Source organism: Chelmon rostratus, chromosome 17, assembly GCF_017976325.1.
Source record: "Chelmon rostratus isolate fCheRos1 chromosome 17, fCheRos1.pri, whole genome shotgun sequence".
NCBI classification, from domain to species: Eukaryota; Metazoa; Chordata; class Actinopteri; order Chaetodontiformes; family Chaetodontidae; genus Chelmon; species Chelmon rostratus.
In genome coordinates this window covers 2334048-2353261 of record NC_055674.1, presented here as the reverse complement: position 1 = coordinate 2353261, position 19214 = coordinate 2334048, and the positions used below count along the sequence as shown (strand labels likewise).

Here is a 19214-nt window from a genome sequence, read left to right as displayed (position 1 = left end):
TCAAAACGAAGTTTGTTTCGTCGGATCGTTTTCCCGATGATGTTCTGAACTTCCCGATCTGAAACACAGGACAAAGAAATGAATATTACTGTTCATCAGCTTTCAGCAGAACAGTTTCAAAATGCTGGAAACATATTGTGATATTATTTTAAGTCTGATTTTACAAGTTGAAAATGAAAAATAGTCAAAATTTAATAGTTAAGTGTGAGTTTTATCTGATTTAAATGATCAAATCAATATAATTAAGTGAATTTGATTTGAGTATTCTTCAATTATTATTTTGCCTTGAATATAACAGGACATGACAAATGAAAATAGTGTTTCATTACTCAGTCATTACCTTTTATTCTTGCGTGTTTTCTTAACTGCTTTGTGGATTACCAACACTATAAAAGCTACTCCGAGAAATCCAACCACTGCAGCCAATCCAATGAAGGCCTGTGTCACAGTGTTCACACTTTCCTCTGCAACTGAAAAATCCAGAGACATCACGGTCACATTCAGAGGATTGTTTTCTCTGCGCTCACATTTACAGACAGATTTTACACTAATTGTAACACTGATGCTCTGACTGTCATGTTCCTTCTTTACCATGAACACACACACTCCAGTTTATTCTCAGTCCCACACACACAGTCCTGCTGCCACAAACACTCACTGCAGCACCAAAAGTGGATTAATCCGCCGCTGAAAATAGTCCCCAACAAATGCTCTATTTCCTCCTGTTTGTTTGATAAAAGCCACAATGAGCAGCTGTTTGAGGAAATTACTGAACCTTAACCAAACTACCATAAAACGATGCGTCTGAGCTGTTTTGTTTATTTGCTTTGGAAAGTAGGAAAGTCATAAAATATTGAGAGATGAGCTTAAACACTGTTGGTTTTGGTCTTTTCATGGCATTTGTCCTTACACTCTTTCCAAACTTATCATGAGCAGTGCCAGATCTGCTCTCCAGTTTTAACCTACAGTAGGTCTACGTCTGATTTGGACTTGTGTGAAGCAGGAAATGATGGATGACTGGCCTAGTAATGAAGGAGCAGGTGTTGGAGCGACACACTTTCGAGGCCACGGGGAGAGACTCATTAGCCTGACGTAAACTCACTGCGAGTTGTGTCCCTGGTGACCAGCATGTGTTCGACCAGTCTCAAGTTGCCGTCGTTGACCTCCGGCTGGATGTCCAGGATGTGACACATCAAGGGGTAGATGTTCACCGTCTCAAAGGGCCCCACCTCCAGGTTCTTGTGGAATGCGGGTCCCACCGCCCTGAAGAAGGCCTTCATGTCCATCTCTTGGTTGCTGTAGCCGTGCTCACCTTTGTTGAACTGAACATGGAAATACTGCAAAGACATGCGGAGATGGACAACATCACCCCGTTTGTCAGATTGAGTGGCAGCACCTCATCAGCAACAGTCCACACAGCTTGGCCTTCTCTTATGTCGTCAGCAGAGGGCGGCATTGGCCAAGTGAAAGACTGTGGAACGAAAGGCTGTTTTCTCTTTGTGACTACTGTCAACCCATGACAGCGGCTACATGAGAATTTAAATCCATCACTAAAATTAGATACTTATGATACATGAATTCCTTTGATAATGCTGTATTTTATATTATGTTTGTCACCAACAGCATGTGATAGAAATATCAGCATGTGGAGAATCTGCTTATCTCATAGCAATTATGTAACAGTCTGCTTATCCTGCTCTGAGATCAAACTGAATGGAGTTTAAGAGGCCATAAAGGCAGAGAAGGAAGACTCAGATACGGTCACGATCGGGGCGGGTCGTAACCTGCACACTTCAGATAACCTGTTTAATCAGTGGATTCACATGGCTGATTATTTATCGCTTATTAAGCATTTAAAAACATTTTATGATGTAATGATTTTATCCTTTGAATTCGGCTCTGATTTGACGGCTCTTGCTGCTGACTGCCAGCCCGCGGTGGAGCGGAGTGACTGAGTGAGTGTGGAGCCAAATGAAAACGCTCATTTTGAATTTTGAGGCATGAATAGCTTCATGGAGCATTCGAGAGCCCCGCATGTCATCAGCCAGGCCTGGATTATCCCAAGGACGTGCAAATGCACTTGATTAAAATTGTAATGTATTAAGATTCAAATTTAACTCCTTGTTTCTGGTTGAAAAGAGCCCAGTTTCACCGTTTCCTTTGAGCACAATGCAACTGGTAATTTAAGCATTTATGTAGTCAAGTCATGGAGATTTCTAGAATAAACTGGATGGCAGGTAAATATTATTAACCTGGCTATTTATCACTATAGCAGCACTTGTCATTAGATTTTTTTATAACCACATCGCTGGTTCATAATCACATATAGCACTGATTGTCGTTAATGAGTTACCAATGCAATTACAGCTTGAAATGTAAAAATAAATGTTGCAGCAGCTTCTGTGAGAGTCATGTTTTCACTCTTTGCTGCCGTTTTGAAGCTGCTCTTGGCAACTTGGCACGTTGATGGGGCACAAATGGCAACCTGAGGTAACTGTTTACTTTAAAGGGTAAATCAATAGGACTTGCAGTGGGCAGAAAACTGCTGCTCCACATCTCTTTATGGTTTTAAACTTTGCAGCATGTTTCATTTCTGGCCAAACCAGAACAGTGTTGACAGAGAAAACATATGATCCGGCGTGTCTGAACGCCGCCGCAGCCTCTTGGCGGTTGGGTAACACTGAACAGTTGTATTTCTGGAAAACTCGTGTCTCACGGGTCTCGCTGACAACCAGTTCTTGAGCGATAAAGATATAACAAAAATTTGACTCTTTCTGTCAACGTACCCCGTTGATTAGGTATCCAGGGTCGGTCCATAAAACGATGGGGAGGATACGATCGTTTTTGGAGAAGTGAAGGTTCTCTGGCATCTCCTCCTTCTTGTACACGTGGAGGTTTGGATGGGCCCCCTTCAAGGCATTGTAAACCTTGTCCAGCTTGCCCGGCTTTGGCAGCAGCATCCCAGAAGGGCCGTAGTCCAGCAGGTGGAAGGATACGTCGCTGAATGAGAAATTCGGGATCTTGGACAGGGTGATCTCTTTCACCACGTCCTTGCTGAACACTGTGGTCATGCCGTGGTCAGCTGTGATGATGATGTTCAGGTTGTCATTCAGCCCGTGCAGCTCCGCAGAGCGTCGAATGTAGCCCACCTGTCGGTCCACCTGCCTGACCATTTCCTTACGCTCTGGGGAGTCGGGGCCAAATTTGTGGCCTGTGGCATCCGGCTCACCGAAATACAGGGATATGAAGTCCAGATCCAGATCTCTGAACCAGCTCATCACTTTGTCCGTGTTCTCTTTCCAAGCGGTCTCGTTCTTGTAGTCGTAAAGCGCCGGTTCCTGCTCCGCCATTAAAGGAACCTCTCCATCGTAAGTACACGCTGTGCCAGGGAAGTGAAGAGAGCCGGCCTTTAGGCCCTGGAACGGTGGACAAAAGGACACGTTAAGCTCACACTCATTAATGTGACACGTGTGCTTGACATGTTGACAGGCGTGTCAAGTGTTCATCAGTACAAGGAACCAAAATGTGTAGTTACAGGATGTTCATCAGCTTTCTTAAACCTACAGCTGAACTGTTAATGCAGCCTCACAGAAGCCGCCGTTATCATGCAGCTAACAGCTAACAGTGATCAGCTGGCGACGGCGCTACACAGACCTGTCTCTGCGCTGTGATCCAGATCGGCAGGCTGCCGTTGTCCCACCATTTATTCACAAACAGCGTGGGATAGTACGGCAGCTTCATTTGGTTGGTTGTGTTGAAGAACATGTTGTGGATCACCCCGTGATTCTCGATGTAGCGGCCTACGGAGGAGACCCGCCGTCAGTCTGCTTGCACTCATTATTCATAGCGTGACACATTCACATTAAAAATTCTATCAACTTAGCGGGTTGAGTGGCATGACGCTTTTGGACAAGGTCTTATGACCAACTTCGGAGATTAGAGGAATTTAATTTCAAGGAAGTTAAATTTCTTTTAGCTGGCACTGATGATTTGAGAGTCAAAATAAGAAAGGAAGCACGGAATTCTTCCCTCAGTCATCCAAGCATAATTATCTTACTCAGCTATAAAAGCTGTTGGACCCTGGGACATTCAATTACAACTAATTCCTTTTTCCTGTGGCTTTTTTCAATCCCTCCAAAGTAAAGTCAGAGCGGTTTCCCACTCCGCCATGATATGCAGATCCCCTGCCAACTGGAAGCGCTGTTGTAGAAAATGAAACTCTTTACCTGTCAGGAGGGTGAAGTGTGTCGGACTGGTGACGGTGAGGTAAGGAGGTGTGACGTACAGAGCTTTGACTCCATCCTTGGCCATCGCGTCCAGGTTCGGCGTGTCCACGTCGCGGTCGTAATCCCACCGGAAACCGTCGAAGGAGACCAGCAGCATCTTCTGTTTCTGTTTGACCGTCGGCGCTCCGAGGACGGAGGCGGCCCACATGAGGCAGAGGCTCGCAGTCCACAGCATGGTGAACACTTTACGGATCCAAACTGACTCCCTCCTCCAGCTGAAACGCTTATTTACTGCACAAGAAGATCCACCTCTTGGCTCTCAAGAGCTTCTGAGCAAAGTTTCACCAACTTATCTTATCTGGTAGATTGGACAGACTTTATCTCAGCGTTTTCTGCATGCGGCCTCATGATGTTTACGAGCCAATTTTACGGCTGGGAGTTGTGTTCACAGTGAATTTCCCCCCTGTTTTGCTCTTGAGGACCGGCAGTAAAGCAGATTAATCTCTCCGGGCATCGTGGCTGTTTGTTTCCCCCTAACTCGCTTGTTGATGCTGTCTTTCTGTTTGTCTGCCCGCCCGTCTGTGCGTCGGCGCTCCCTGTGAATCACTGACAATGGGGGAATGACACTTTGATGGGTTTCACCTTGAGTTTGGATGGCGCATGATTGATCTGACACCAGGAAAATGAAGAGGAAAATGAGAGTATATATCTCTTCGTCAGCTGGCAGTGGTCTCTCGGGAAGAAAGGACCCTAATAGACATATTCATTTTAATAACTCTAATGTGTATATTAGCCCCAGGATATTGTTAAAAAATCGACATTGATTTTCTCAGCAATCGCCATGGCGATGGACAAACTATTAAAAAGTGATCTGCGCCCTCCTCAGTGTTTCGTCTCAGATCATACTCAACGCTCTCATCCAGATATTACATATCACTGCGCTGTGATGTAACCTTATCAACGTCCATCAAATTGCTCGACAAGCTAACTCTTCAAATTTGTTCTTTATACTGTGTGTCCTTGGCAGAGGTTCAAGGGAATTGTCCAATCTTTATGGAGATAAGGGATAACATTCATCAGCTTTCATTTACCTCATTCATATTCATTAGCTCCCTCGTATTAACTCTATCTGCTCGTCATCCACTGTCAGCAAGATTCGGAGGAGTGTTTTGGACTGCTGAGACCGGAGCGAGTCTCAGATCTTTGCTCGGAGAACTTTATCAAACACACACACTCTGAACTTGAGGGGCAAGCAAACTTTATCTGACCCTCTCAGTCCTGCACAGAATTTCCACAGGGATTCCCACATTTTCTTGAAGAAGAAAAGTGAGTTTTTTTCTTGCCTTTAGCACTCCCTGTTGCCCACATGCAGCCGCTGCAGTGCACCTCGCCTGGATGGAAAGCCGAGTCAGCGTCATCGGTTTGAGCCAGAGGATCTACATACGCAAAATTAAGAACATGGTGTTTCCCAGGCTGGAGATACAGGATCAGACTCACATCCTTTGAACATCAGTAAACCCAAACAACCCTCAACCAATCGAACAAGAAATAAATGGAGTAGACATCAATTCATGTCTGTTTTTAAGGAGTTTTTGTTTTTTAATTTTAGGTTTAGGACTCACGTCTCACTTCCTTTACTACTGGTTAATTTATTCTACAGGATGGTCACAAGGGTTCACATAGGTGAAGACGACAGTTTGCTCAGTTTTTAAATGACGATCGAGGTTATTCAGTCAGGCGACTTAAAAAAAAAACAGAAAAATCAATTCAGTTCAATTTAATTTATAAAGCTCACAACAGAATTTATGTGAAGGTATTTTTCATAGAGAGCAGGTCTAGACTGTATAATGATATTATCATAATATCATAAAACATGAAAAGCTTTGGTAAAGACAATAGATAAATAAGGTTTTAAGTATTTCATCGAGCATGAGCGTCGACATCCACACACTGGAACAACCAGAAACACCAGGTATAAACCTTCAGTATCTGTGCATTTAGCATCCTCACACAGTCCAGAGACTGAGGGGAGTGATGGTGTGTGATGCTTGTTCACATATATGTTTTTATTATTTATTCGATGACATGTTGTCGCCTCTTCAAAGATTAGTCCCTTGAGATCTGGATAAACCCGAACGCTATATGTTGCTGTTCTTTCATGATGCTCTTGCAGCCTTTTTGCTTTTATGAAGTGTCTCTGAACAAACATGCAGAGTAAAGCTGCTCAGTTTCAGCCTGAGAAAATGTAAGTAGGTGTTTTAGTGCCGTATGCCCGCGTGGAAGGATTTATTCTAATCTTTATACAATAGACCTGAACGTCAGCAGACTTGTCTAAAACGATGCTTTTTTAAAAAAACAAACAAACAGATTTTCTACTGTTTTTCATCCTGTTCATCCTAAATGCAGCATTTCTTTTAAACACTGGCAGTCTGCTAAATCACTGCAGCACTTGTGAGGACTGTCAGGTTAAAAAACATTAACTAACTCGTCTCACGAACAAGCAAACTGTTTAACATTTGAATCTCCGCAGCAAACATAAAATGTTTACTCCTGAATCAGAATTGCTGATGAAAGAGTGAGATCTAAATGTAAAATACATGAACACAACCCTCCTTTAGAGGTGAAAATAAATTCCTCACTTCATCTGTATTCTGCTCGCTTCGGAGTTTGAATGGCAAGCTGCTTCTTTCCCTGCTGCGACTGGAAGTAGACCATCAAGTTCACGCCGGCGTGCCGAGATCGATGTGTTTTGAATTGTGAGCAAACAAACTTTTAATGCATGAATGGCTTATTATCAGGTTACATGCAAGTAAGTCCAAGCGTGAAACTTCAAACCGCAGGAAAACTCCACTGGAGGCGCGAGGCGCTCTCACGTATAGGTCTCACTGTACGACTGCAGCAAATGCTTTTCTCTGCTGTTACAACGTTTTTAAGAGTCGGTCCAGCGTAGTTAATTGACGTCATATCGGAGAAACCCAGTGTGTCGTTTTATCAGTTTTGGAAGGAAGCAATGAAAGAGCTCAAACAAGGCTGAATGTAAAATATTGATTACAAACGGAAGTAACCTGAAAACACACACATTCCAACTGCTATCAAAGGAGCGAGTGGACTTCTGCAGCTGTCAGCATCCTTTCAATTTTATTCCCTCTGAATTATAGTCATTTATAACCCTCTGCCTTTAACTGCAGACATGTGGAGACACGTGAGCCAGGTCAATGCTCCACCCGTTACGAATCAGACGCAGCGTTCATTATAAACATCTCCCAAATGTTCACCGCCAGTTTGTCAATACACACATTTATCAACGCTTCTATTTTCCTCATTTTTATCTACATTTTTGTTGATTTTCATCACTCCCTCCAGTTTTAAGGATTCATTATTGATGGGCTTGTACAAGGTGCATGTTAAGGCATCAATAATTCAACGCTGACTCTTAGTACTTTCAATTTGATCTTTTAGTGAATTTGACTGTTGATATTTGTTCACTTTGTACGCTAAACTTGTGAATGCAGACCGTTTGCTTTTAACTGCGTGTAGCTGGCGTATCAAATGTGGAAACGCTGTGTGAAAGCGGTCGCTCGTAGTAACGACCCTACAGGATTATAGAGGCTCGTGGTGAGTTTCGGCTCATTGTTTTACTTCACCGCTCTCATAGCGCAGCTGTTTTCAGGGAAAATCCACAGTTCACTAGCTGCTCAGCGGCAAACAGCAGACCGAGACAGTTAGAGATGAGCTGGTGAACAAAGTGGAGCGTTTAGCAGCTAAAGAGCCTGATGTGTCCCTCGGGAGTTGGTAGAGACCAAAATAGGAGCTAACAGAGAGTTGCTATCGACCAGAAACACAACTCCAAATGAATGACAATGTGCTCCATAACTGTTAAATTTGTAAATAAGCAACGGTTTCCACTTGTTGCCCCCGAGTGGCCCAAAAAATGTGTTCGTTTTTGTAGGATTTAGCCGGCAGTATTCCCTTCACCCCTGACCTCTCGTACACGCTCCATTAAACGTGCTGTTCCGGCACTCTGACAGAAGTGAAAGACTCCTTCATGAACCGAAACACCTCTCGCTGCTTTGGCACTGAGCGTTTCCCCCGAACATAAATGGCTGACCCATAATGGCAGCACATGAGCATCGCTCATGAAGACTGAGCCGCTCCTTCGTCACCGCTCCTCCATATTTGGCATGTTGTGATGCATGCTGATCCAACGCGGATCAAGCCTGCAGGCGCCAGCAGGCCCCCTTACGGAGCTGTCTTATCAGGGGAGCGGACCAGATATCAGCAGAGGGGCTGGACTTGAATCAGGGTGGGAGCTCCTGGCGCTGCAGAATAATGGCCGTCACATCCATATATGGTCGACATGTGATGACTGCAGAGGCCACCCAGGTCCAGAGGTCCAGCATTCAGTGAACACACAGGAAAAGCTGGTGTTTACTGTTGCTAGCTAACGGTAGCATTAACTATTTAATGTCCATATCAACACGTAATCAAACTGAATTTATACTCAAACTGACCTTGAGTGTCTGTATCCTTGGACAAAGTCTATATGTGAACGCCGCCCCTGCCCCACGTGTCGACGTTGATTTGATAACAATGAGATTAACATTTAGAGTGGGTGGCAGTCAGTTCCGCCTGAATGGCACAGGGTACCTAACACACTGTATCAGAATTGAACAGCAGGACTATGACAGCAGATATTCCTATAATACAGTGGCTCTTCCTCCAGTAGGCCGCTAGCATGCAATCATTTTCTCCTCAGCGTCCTGAAGCTGAGCAGCTGCTAACCTGCAGCTTTCCTCTTCACTAATTCTTTATTCGCTCTCCTCAGCGGTCTGCAGAGCAAACATGACGTTCTCTCTTTACTATTTGTAGTTGTGTCACCAGCAGTTATTTAGTGCCGCATTTATATTGCTGAATAATATGTAATCTAGTTAATGATCAGCTACAGGCTTCACCATAAAAGATGCCATAAATACAGATTATACTGTACTTTCACCTCACATCTTACGCTACAACTCACCATATGAAGAGTAAGATTACCTGGCGCGATAGTGCTGAAAACAGTATTGGTCACATGCAGCCAGTGTTTTGTGATAACACTCAGTATCCTGGTGATGAATATCGTGATTGATTTCCATGCAATCATACGCTCTTCACTGTGATTTATTTTTTTTATCAGGATCAAACAGCCTTTGAAGCAGAAATTTGATCCTAAAACTTGATCATAACCCTCATCAGCCTGTTTTAGGGCTTCTTAAAGTAAGGAGAGCCGGTCCTTCGGCTCAGGAGCAGCGAGAACTCCTGCTGTGGAGGCCTTTAAATAAAAAAATAAAGATGCCTCAAGGAGTTTTTGCCCGTTAGGCGTTGTAGAGCGGTGTTTCCATTAACAGGTTTCTTTATTATGTGTATGTCTCGTGCTGTATTAGCATGTGCTTGAGGATGCACATGCATGCCAGCAGACTGAGCGCAGAGGACTGTGTATATTGACTTTGGGAGGTGGTGATGCACTGTAAACAGGTAGCTGTGCACGGGTTGAAAAGAAAACCACGAGCGCATGTAAACAATGTTGGTTTCAAATCATGAAATGCATGAAAAATGTTTCATGAGGGAGGAAATGCATTAAACAGGTTTGTTTGGCGGCGAGGACGCACGTAGTGCATTTGAATGAGGACACCTTAAATGTTAACGATGAAAAGTTTTCAGGATGAGGCTAGCCGTGATTAAGATTTTTCTTATTGTGAACAAACAACAATGAAAAGACCAAAAGCAACAGTGGTTGTATCTGCTAACAGTGTCGTGTGTGAATCACAGCCTGATGGATCTCCTTCCTCTGAGCCGCAGAGCTCCATGTTGTCCAGAAACTATTAAAAACACATCGATGAGCCTCACTGTTGCTCTGCTGACATGTTCCTTCATTACCATCAACACACACACACTGTAGTTTATTCTGACTCAGTCCCACACACACACACACACCATCCTGCTGCCACAAACACCAAATGTGGATTAATCCGCCGCTGAAAATAGTCCCCAACAAATGCTCTATTTCCTTCTGTTTGTTTGATAAAACTAGAGTGAGGAGCTGTTTTAGAAAAAAATGCTGAACCTTAAAAAAAGTTCTATGTATTTATTTTTTAAATATTTACGTCTCGTTGTCGGGACGTGTTGGTTTTGGTCTTCTCATGGGTTTTGTTTTGCATAACCAGTTGCAGGTCTTAAGCTACACAAACTGTCCTGAGGGTGGCACTAGAGTGTCCAGAGCGCAGGAGGCTCGTGCTGGATGCTCTTGCTGAATTCATGGCATTGTTTACTTTAGGTTGTTATATTTCCTGCGGAAGCATGTGTAGAAATGTTGGCGTGGTGGCGGCGAAGAGGCTAAACTCAGCAGAGAGAGGAAAATGAACAAAAGGCAACAGACATCTGAATCCTGCAAGGGACGCTTTTCATATTAGCAGCGGACAGCACAACACAGCACATGAGCAATGTGCAGTAAATGGCCGTTATTACCCCGACAGATCTCGAACTGCAGCATGTGTTCTGTGTGTGTGTGTGTGTGTGTGAGACAGAGAGAGGCAGAATGAAGGTGAGGGAATGAGTAAGAGCTGGGAGCAGAGTGGAGGAGGCTCAGGCTTGTGGAGGCAGCTAGGCTGATTTGCGGCTTCATTCCAGCGCGTGGGCCCTTTCAGGCTCTGTTGCCTGTAACAGGTTGACGTGATAAACTCTGTAGCCGAGCCAGTCAGATGTGGCACGGCGGAGGCGCCCTCCTCCTCGCTCCTCTCCCCTTGGCCTGGTGTCTCATTGTGGCGCTGTGGGGCTCCAGTGCGCTGGCATTACACTTTCACACGGCGGTAATTGATTTCTTTAATTTGCTTCAAGAGAAACTGTTGTCAGCCAACCAGGCAGCCATTTTTCAGGCCACTTTAATTAAATGCCAGGTCTTTAGGTGTGATATGAAATTCGTTTGGCTCCTCTGATCTTCTACTCCTCAGACAATTCATTAACATTTTCGTTTCTGCCTTTATGTTTTAAACAAAGCTTCAAAAAGGAGCTCATCAGTGACATTTCGGTTCCCGCGCTATACATTCAATCATTTATTTAAGTGCATTTAAACTGGAGATTAAGTGCAGTGTGGCTGTTTCACTTGAGATAATACAGAGTCTGTCGAGCCTCCGTCAGCCGAGGAATTCAACAGAATAAAAAAGCAGGCCTCCAGTCGGGTGTCTTTCATTGGAGGCTCTGTTATATATTGTAGCTGTTTCAGATAATAGAGATAATAGAATTAACTGCAGTCAATGTCAAACAAAGCTTCAGCTCCATGTTCCTCACTTTCTTAAATCTCGCTCTGGCGGCGGCCACATTCGTCTTTGTTTGTTTGAACAGGTTTCATCCCGATGGCCTTCGCCTCTTTCACAACCATCAGGAGTGTTTTAGCCCTGTAATCTGACGGGAATTATGGGTTTAATAGCATCAAATCTCTTTTACATCTCACATGTAATACCTGATGGAACAACGCAGGGCAGGTGTATCCTCGCTCGAAAGCAGCACAACCATTTATTTCAGTCATAATAGCAGGGCAGCAGGCACACCTCCCTAATAATATCCTGATGCCTCCCCACTCGCTCTGACTCAGAGATCTTCTGAAAGGCCCCTCTCCACTCATCCTCTCAGAGTGGCCTTCCTCTCATGGAGATGAACAGCAGCTGCCTCTTCCTGCCTCCCACCATACGTCAACACATCAGCGCCGCTCTGCCTGCCCGCCTGCCTTCAAACGCCCAAAAATATGAGGCTCGCTAAACCCGAAAGAATAGCCTGCTGCAGTTCACATTACGGCGGTTGATACGTATTGACGAAAATATTTTTGCTGGCAGATACCCCAGACTGAGCTCGCAGAGCAGCGGTTTGTGTCATAGTTGTGGAATTGAGTGGAAAATGTGGGGAAATGTACAGAAAGAGTTTTTTTTTTTTATAGGTGAAGGTGGCCTGAATTCACCCCCGGCTGCAGGACGGCTTTAGATCGGCCCAGTACTTTTATCCAGGCTGAAAGCTTCTGGATGCCATTAATTTTAAACAGACATTCATGGTCTCCAGAATCGAAGGCCGCTGACCATCACTCTGACTTTTCCTCTCGCGCCATCATGAGGTTGACATTTTTGTTTTTTAACAAAATATCTCAGCATCTACTCGTGGGATATTTTGCACAGACCTTCCTGGATCCCAGAAGCTGAATCTTAATGAACTTGGAACTGTTCCTTTAGCGCCACCATGAGGTTCACATTTGTAGTTTTGAGTGAAAAACCTCTATTGGATGGATTGGCAGCTTTCTGTCAGCCTTAGTTTTACTTTCTATTTAGTGATAATTAGCAAATGTTAGCATGCTGACATTTAACTCGCTAACAGGATGGCTAACATGCTAAACGTAAAACATCAGCATGTGCCATCAACATTGTGAGCATGTGAGCATACTGATGTTAGCATTTAGCCCCTCAGTATGACATCACACAGCAGCTGGCCTGGCTGAACTCTTCCTGTCTTCTTGTTTGCTTCTCTTTGAAATAGAAATTGCTTTTCATTCTCTGACCTTATGTTCATGGTCTGTGTTTCAAACGAGCATAATTTAAGATGCAGAGTTGAGGGTTGTTGTTGGACAAAGAGAGGCTCTCCATAGATTGAGCCTAAACCTGGATGTGCGATGAATGGACGTGGAAGCATTTCAGCCTCTTCCAGCAGTCTTTTCCTCAGCAGCCACATCTCAGTCATTGTTTGAAGTCGTTGGTGACGCACTTTGTGTTTTACAAGCATGCTGAACGCGTGTTGGCAGCTCGTTCGTGATTGATGTGATAACAGATGCTGGCTGGACTTTACTTGTCTTAATTGCTGTACGCAGTCGCCGTCTAATCTTTATTTTGTTTGTGTACTTTCTGAATAGACTACTGTACATCAGCAGGAAGAAAGCTGTTGAATTCTTCCACAGACTCCTGAAAGGTCAAATAAACCAAAAAAAAAGAAAAACTAGTGCGCTGTATGGACATAAAAGCAAAGTCAATAACCATGAAACGCATCATAAAATATTCATTTCATAATAAATAAAAGTCAGTACCTGTATATGTTGAGCTGTTTCAGAAAACAGACCCAAATACTAAAGGTGAGGAAAGCAAATTACCTCGACTTTAAAGACGTCGTCCACGCAAACGAACGCGGCGGTTTCGGAGCAGCCGAGGAATCACGGCGTATGCAATGTCAGGACTTCATCCCAAATACATTTAAAGAAAGGTTTTCATCTGGAAACGGAGCGGCAGGCATTGTAAATGGGACATTAAAAGGAATCCCACATCAATTTCCCACACCAAATGCTGCATAACAGGAGTCATTTTGACAAAGTAGCCGTGTGATTATTTTTTATTTCCATTTGAAAGCAATTAGCTGAAAGGTCCTTCCCTTGAGTTCTGTGGCAGAATGTGTGGAATGACTCAGGATAATTGCTGTGAAATGAACAGAGTGCCAAGTTGAGAGAAGCACGAAAACCGCAAGGGTTCCCTCTCCATGGAAACGCCCTCTGCCTTTGTCAGTGCACCAGGAAATTAGGCGGCAAGTGATAACGGGGCTTGAATGAGGAACAAATGCAGGGGGACGACTGATATTTACTCCATTTCAAGCCATTACAGAAATTGAGTGTTTCCCCACGTCTCACGCTGTGCCCACTGAGTGCTGGATACAGGAGGAGGAGGGTCATTAAACATGGCAGCCGCCAGCGACGTGCCGGAGAAAGCCGGTAGAACAGCACAGTGTTCGCACCACCGATGGGCAGGACGGATATAATGAAGCCCGGCGCTGTCAGCGTACGGCACCAACTGATGATACTGATGCCCGAAAGGAGGACAAGGTGTTAGACGAAAGACAAGGCTGAGGCAGCGTTCGCCGCTCATCTTGTGCCTTCGCCACAAGCTGCCTCCTCAGCTTCTGCCCTAATTGCTGCCTTGCTTCGAGGCAGCTCTCCCTCGGCGTGCCTTTCATGCCTCCCTTAATTACGTCAGCCAGAAAGGAACGTGATTGTTATTGTCATTACTCTCGTTAGTAATTAAGCAGCTATTGACTCCTTCCCTACATTCAGTCTGTTTGATTAGGCCTGAGGTCTGGAGATATGGATTAGGCTCTCACAATGCCGCAGCCGTAGAGCGCTGCCATCTTTTGTTGGCCGGGAGCCACGCGCCATATAGATACAGGCTGAGGAAGAGGAGGGCGGAGAGGAGGAAGAAGTTAACTGCTTACTTTAGCAGTCAGCCTGCTCATCACGGAGGAGTTGTGACATATTTACCGTTCACGCGACATCATCGCTGGTGACACCCCAGTGTGCACCTCCTCGGAGCCGGAGGACTCGGAGATCACCGACGCAGCGATGTCAAGAATCTGCTGAGCAAATACTCAGGTGGTGGCGGCGGCGGTGGTGGTGGCGGTGTAGTTTTTGGCTTGGCAGCGACGGCGGAGACAGAAAAGTATTTTGCAGGCAGCTGAAGTTCAGCAGAGGCCGACGAAAAAGGAAATCTTGTCACGCTCTCAACGTCTCTCAATGGAAAAGTTTGCTTGCGATGAAGTGGTGATATTCAGCTTGAGTGAACAGAAACTTCAAACTTCTACAACAAAATGTGCGAAAGTTCATTTTTGACCTTGGAAACATCGATTTAACACAGAAATCTTTTCCGGAGGTTGACTTCTGTTTCACACTTGTTCAGTGGTATTGTCCACAGAAGATGTGTTTCCATAGAGCCTTTTATTCCAGAGAATAATCCCTCAGTCAGAATTTAAAAAAAACCCTCAGCCGAACATCTTAATGATAAAAAACTGGTTTATTTCCAAATAAACTGAATTCAGTTTTAAAGGCGTGTTGAACCTTTTTCCATTCGGCATATATTTGTCAGGGGCTCAGTAATCTTTTTAAACAATAAAGTAGAGCTCTTCACTGGTCCACCTCCTTGTACCCACGACCTGAAATGAGATCCGAGTTGGTCCAGATCCAAACTATATGCAGGCTAATTGGGTCAGGGTGGGGTCCCGCTGTATTCCGCTGGGTCTCGGGTCGCTGGTCGTAATGATGTGTTTTCACAGGTGAGGCTGAGAGGGAGTACGGCTGCTCGTTAATTGGTCGAGCATCGTGCTGCTGCCAGCGCCGGCGTTCTTTCTCTGGGTTTGTTCGGGTCCACCGCATTTCAGATGTGGTCAAACCGTCCTTCCATATATTTCATGCACGTCTGTTTCAGGCTGCATTAGCGGCGGAGTGAAAACTGAACGTTTCCTTTTCTAATGATTCATAGAAACCGACACAGATCGATTTCATTGGCTCACGCAGAAACACAGATTGCTGCAGTGGCAGCTTCCCACCAAAGGTGTCACCAAAATCAAAGAAACGGATGCTGTGGGTGGACATTTTAACCCCCAGGGATTCCCTCCCTTTGGGAAAGTGGAGGAGAAGGCTGAGAATAATAGTCTGAGTACAGGAGAGGAAGTTCAATAATCGTGCAGGAGCGACAAGGACCCAAAAGCCATTCCTGACTGAGCACTAATCCCCACTTTTTTGTGGGACGCACAGAGAGTGAGATAAGCCTGGAGGTTAATGCAGAGGCGTCTCTCCTCTGTCCTCGGCGGTGACAGCCCCTGACAGGCGGACCCCAGCAGCACGCCTTGTTTATGTTAATGTAGGTGGCCGGGGCCAGCTCCACGCCGAGCGCCGCAGATAGAGACGTCAGAGGCCCGTCAGAGTGGCGCTCGCCACCGCCGCCGCGGATCTCTGCCTTGGCGTGCTGGGGGGTTCGCTGTGGAGGAGTAGCCAGGGTGAGGGAGATGGGTGAGGTGAGGCTCGCCTGCTGGGACTCCCTCCCACCTAATCATCTGTGGATGGTTCATCTACTTCTCTACACTTCGTTTGAAGCACAAATGACATGTTGGAGAGAGCGGCAGAGGAATCTGCTTTTCATGTATGCGCCTTTGAAAATGTGCTTTTACACCGACTCGTCTCTGCTCTGTTTTATTTTGATGGGGTCAGATCCTGACAGTTCCAATCAAAACCAGCCATGCACTGCTAGTTTCGCCTTCGTTTTGCTGCACACGTGGTCTGTTGTTCATAAAACTGGCACCAAACAACCTGCAGAAAACTGAAGCTTCAAGTGTTTGAGTGAAAGAATAAAAAAATAAATTCTGTTTAACGGTAAAAATAAACCTTTATTATCCTTTTTTAATGATAAAACCTCATTTTGAGCATTTAACCATCATGCAAATGTAACAGTTATTAAAACAGTTGATTATTTTAATTGATGCATCCACTACAATTAGAATAATTAACTATTCTTTTAAGTTGTCGATCAAGCGAAATGCCAAACCTTCCCCCTGGTTCCACTTACATTTTGTGTTTGGAGTCTTTTTAAATAAAGTCTCCTTTGCTTTTGGAGCAATTTGAAGACGCCACTGTGACCTCTGGCACTTGTAAAGGCCATTTTTCACTGAGTTCATTTATACATTTTAAAGACTAAATCATTAACAGACATCGGTAGTCGATATTTGTGTGCATTGATATGATTGAAGAGAAGAGAAACTATGTGAGAGGATCTTTGGATCTAAGAATACAAACCCCGTCCAGCCCTCCATCGGCTCTCTGTGCGTTTTATGTCTGAACTTTCCTCCACTGGACCTCCTGCTGCTCACTTCTGCTGTTGTCCTCTTGTTTATCTGTTCACCGCTCAGAGGCATCACTCCCATCATAAGCCTCGTCTCTCACTGATGAATGGTCGCGCCTCGCCGACCTGCCCACCCCCCCCTTCTCCTTGTTTGTGTCACTGTGATGTAGAGCTGACCCGTGGAGGTGGGAGCAAGGTGGGGGACATTGAGACAGATGAAGGGTCAGGAACGTGTGCCGAGAAGCTTCTCCTCTGGGTCTCCTTCACCCCCGTGTGCTCGACCCGCGCCAGCCTTTCATTCTAATCTGATGATAATGATATTTGCTCAGGACGACCTCTGCTTGCACAGTGTAATTACCCACCCAGCTTTCTATGATCTCAGCTATTGGAAATCGATGGGCCATAAGAGGACCCCATCAGAGCTTATTATTATCACTGCTCGCTTTTCGTTACAGCGCGATCAGATTTAATATGTTGTCGAGTTTTTTGCTGCATGTTTTTGCCCCTTTTGACGTGGGCTGCTGCCGGGGTGGTTAAGTCGGCGTCGGCTCTTCTTTGAATGCGCGCTCGCCAAAATTGTTTAAAAAAAAAAAAAAAATCTGATGCTTCGTCCCTCACTCGTTGTTTTCTCATAGATTCAATCGCGCACAGCCAAGCGTTTAACACCCCTCGCTGAAATAATAAAAAATCTAAATATCGTTTGTTTCCTTTATGCTACGCTGCCTAAACTTTGCGCCCGGCGCCCGCCAAAACAGCCTCTGCGGATGCTGTCGAGTGTTATTTTGCCCCCTTAATAGCACCTTTGGCTTAGCAGCACTCAGCAGTTCCACGCTCGCCCGTGCATTTGCGAGTGGATGCCTATTTAAACGGGTTAGGTGAATCTGCTCTGGATGACTCCCTCCATTAGCTCCTCATCCAGGGTTAAGTGCCCTCTGGAACAGACGGCGGCGGCCATCAGGTGACCCTGGCTCTGCGCCGCCTTGATTGTGACACTTGAGTTGAGGCCTCGCTGCCGCGACCTTCCGGAAGCCTCCTGCAAATAGACCTTTCTTGTACTGCCAAGGGTACGCGTGTGGTCCACTGATCTGGACATTATTGCCACTACTTCAGCCATATGAAACCCAAACTTGTTATTTCAAGAGTAAAGCGGTGTCATTGCGGCGACCTTCGCGCTTGTTATTGTCAGCCTTGTCAAAGAGAGAAGAGGATCACATGTGAGATTTCATCAATGAGGGTAAACGAGGGCAGACTTAAGGCACACTTTTTGGACAGACGACTGAGCCTGGCTGTACAATTAAACGACGACGGTGGACAGGGAGCCTTGAGGGCCTTTTTTATTTAGTTTTGTTTGGATCATAGTTTGAGTCGCTTGTCTTAAGTCGTACTCCCTCAGCTTCTTTGTGCAGCAATTTCCTTTTATTGACCCCCGTAAAGTGCCTGGCTCTGTAAACATCTGGGGCCTGTCGTGCCTTTATTAGCTAAAGCTACCTAATAACACAGCAATCAGCATTTATTACATCAGCGGTTTTCACAATCCGATGCGAAACACGTCTCCAAATGCACAGGAGATCCTCTGACCTCAGAATAACGGCGATAGCATCTTAAGGTCGCAGAGCCGTGAGGAGGTCGCAAGATGGATTTTGATGAAACAAACATTTTAGATAGAAATATGAAAAGGATTAAAGCCCAAGGAGAGGGGTCAGAGGATGAAGGCGAGAGGATTGGAGGTGGTCCTGGTCATTGTGAAAATGTATTTTTAGCCCAGGACAGAAAAGGTGACAAGGGAGGAGAGGTGGAAGTGATCGATATGTTTGTGCAAAAGGCAGAGGACTGCCGAGACACAACAGTGGAAGTCATGAGTGAGGCAGTCCCTCAAGGGGACGGCAGGCCCGGCCAATGTGGAGACACAACAAATGAGGAAATGGTAACAGAGATATGGCTGATGAGCAGGGGGTGCGCTGGGAGTGCGGGGGTGCTGCTAAGTGACAGGAAATATTTGTTATGAACAAACTGTAGGCCGTTTGAACACTAGAGAAAAGTCCAGGCTTCCAGACTGAGAATAGACAAAATGCAAAGACACATGTTGGCACGGAGCCGCTGAAGCTGGTCCAGTTCTGCTCTGAGAGAGGACGTGAACACTGAATGTGTTCTAATGCTTCCTCAAAGCTTTGTTTATTTGAGAAAAATTAATATTTCCATCTAAAACTGTGCGCTCCTATTGCCTGTTTCTGACAGATCTGACCCTTTATCAACTGTTCCAACTTACTTCACTTCCTGAATCGACTTTGCAGGGTCAGAGGACGGAGATCTGCGATGAACCGGAGACGTT

General features: G+C 45.2%; 1 protein-coding gene across 1 annotated transcript in view; it reads right to left on the bottom strand.

Annotated features, from left to right (window-relative positions):
* LOC121620370 (ectonucleotide pyrophosphatase/phosphodiesterase family member 7-like) overlaps window positions 1–19214 on the bottom strand; it is a 132162-nt gene continuing 112948 nt past the window's right edge. The window contains exons 2-9 of the mRNA XM_041956401.1: window positions 15875–16027; window positions 13912–14080; window positions 4227–4517; window positions 3655–3800; window positions 2787–3416; window positions 1103–1337; window positions 341–464; window positions 1–58 (exon numbers count right to left, since the gene is read on the bottom strand). Coding sequence (XP_041812335.1) covers window positions 1–58; window positions 341–464; window positions 1103–1337; window positions 2787–3416; window positions 3655–3800; window positions 4227–4517; window positions 13912–14080; window positions 15875–16027 — 1806 coding nt within the window. The remainder of the gene's footprint in view (window positions 59–340; window positions 465–1102; window positions 1338–2786; window positions 3417–3654; window positions 3801–4226; window positions 4518–13911; window positions 14081–15874; window positions 16028–19214) is intronic.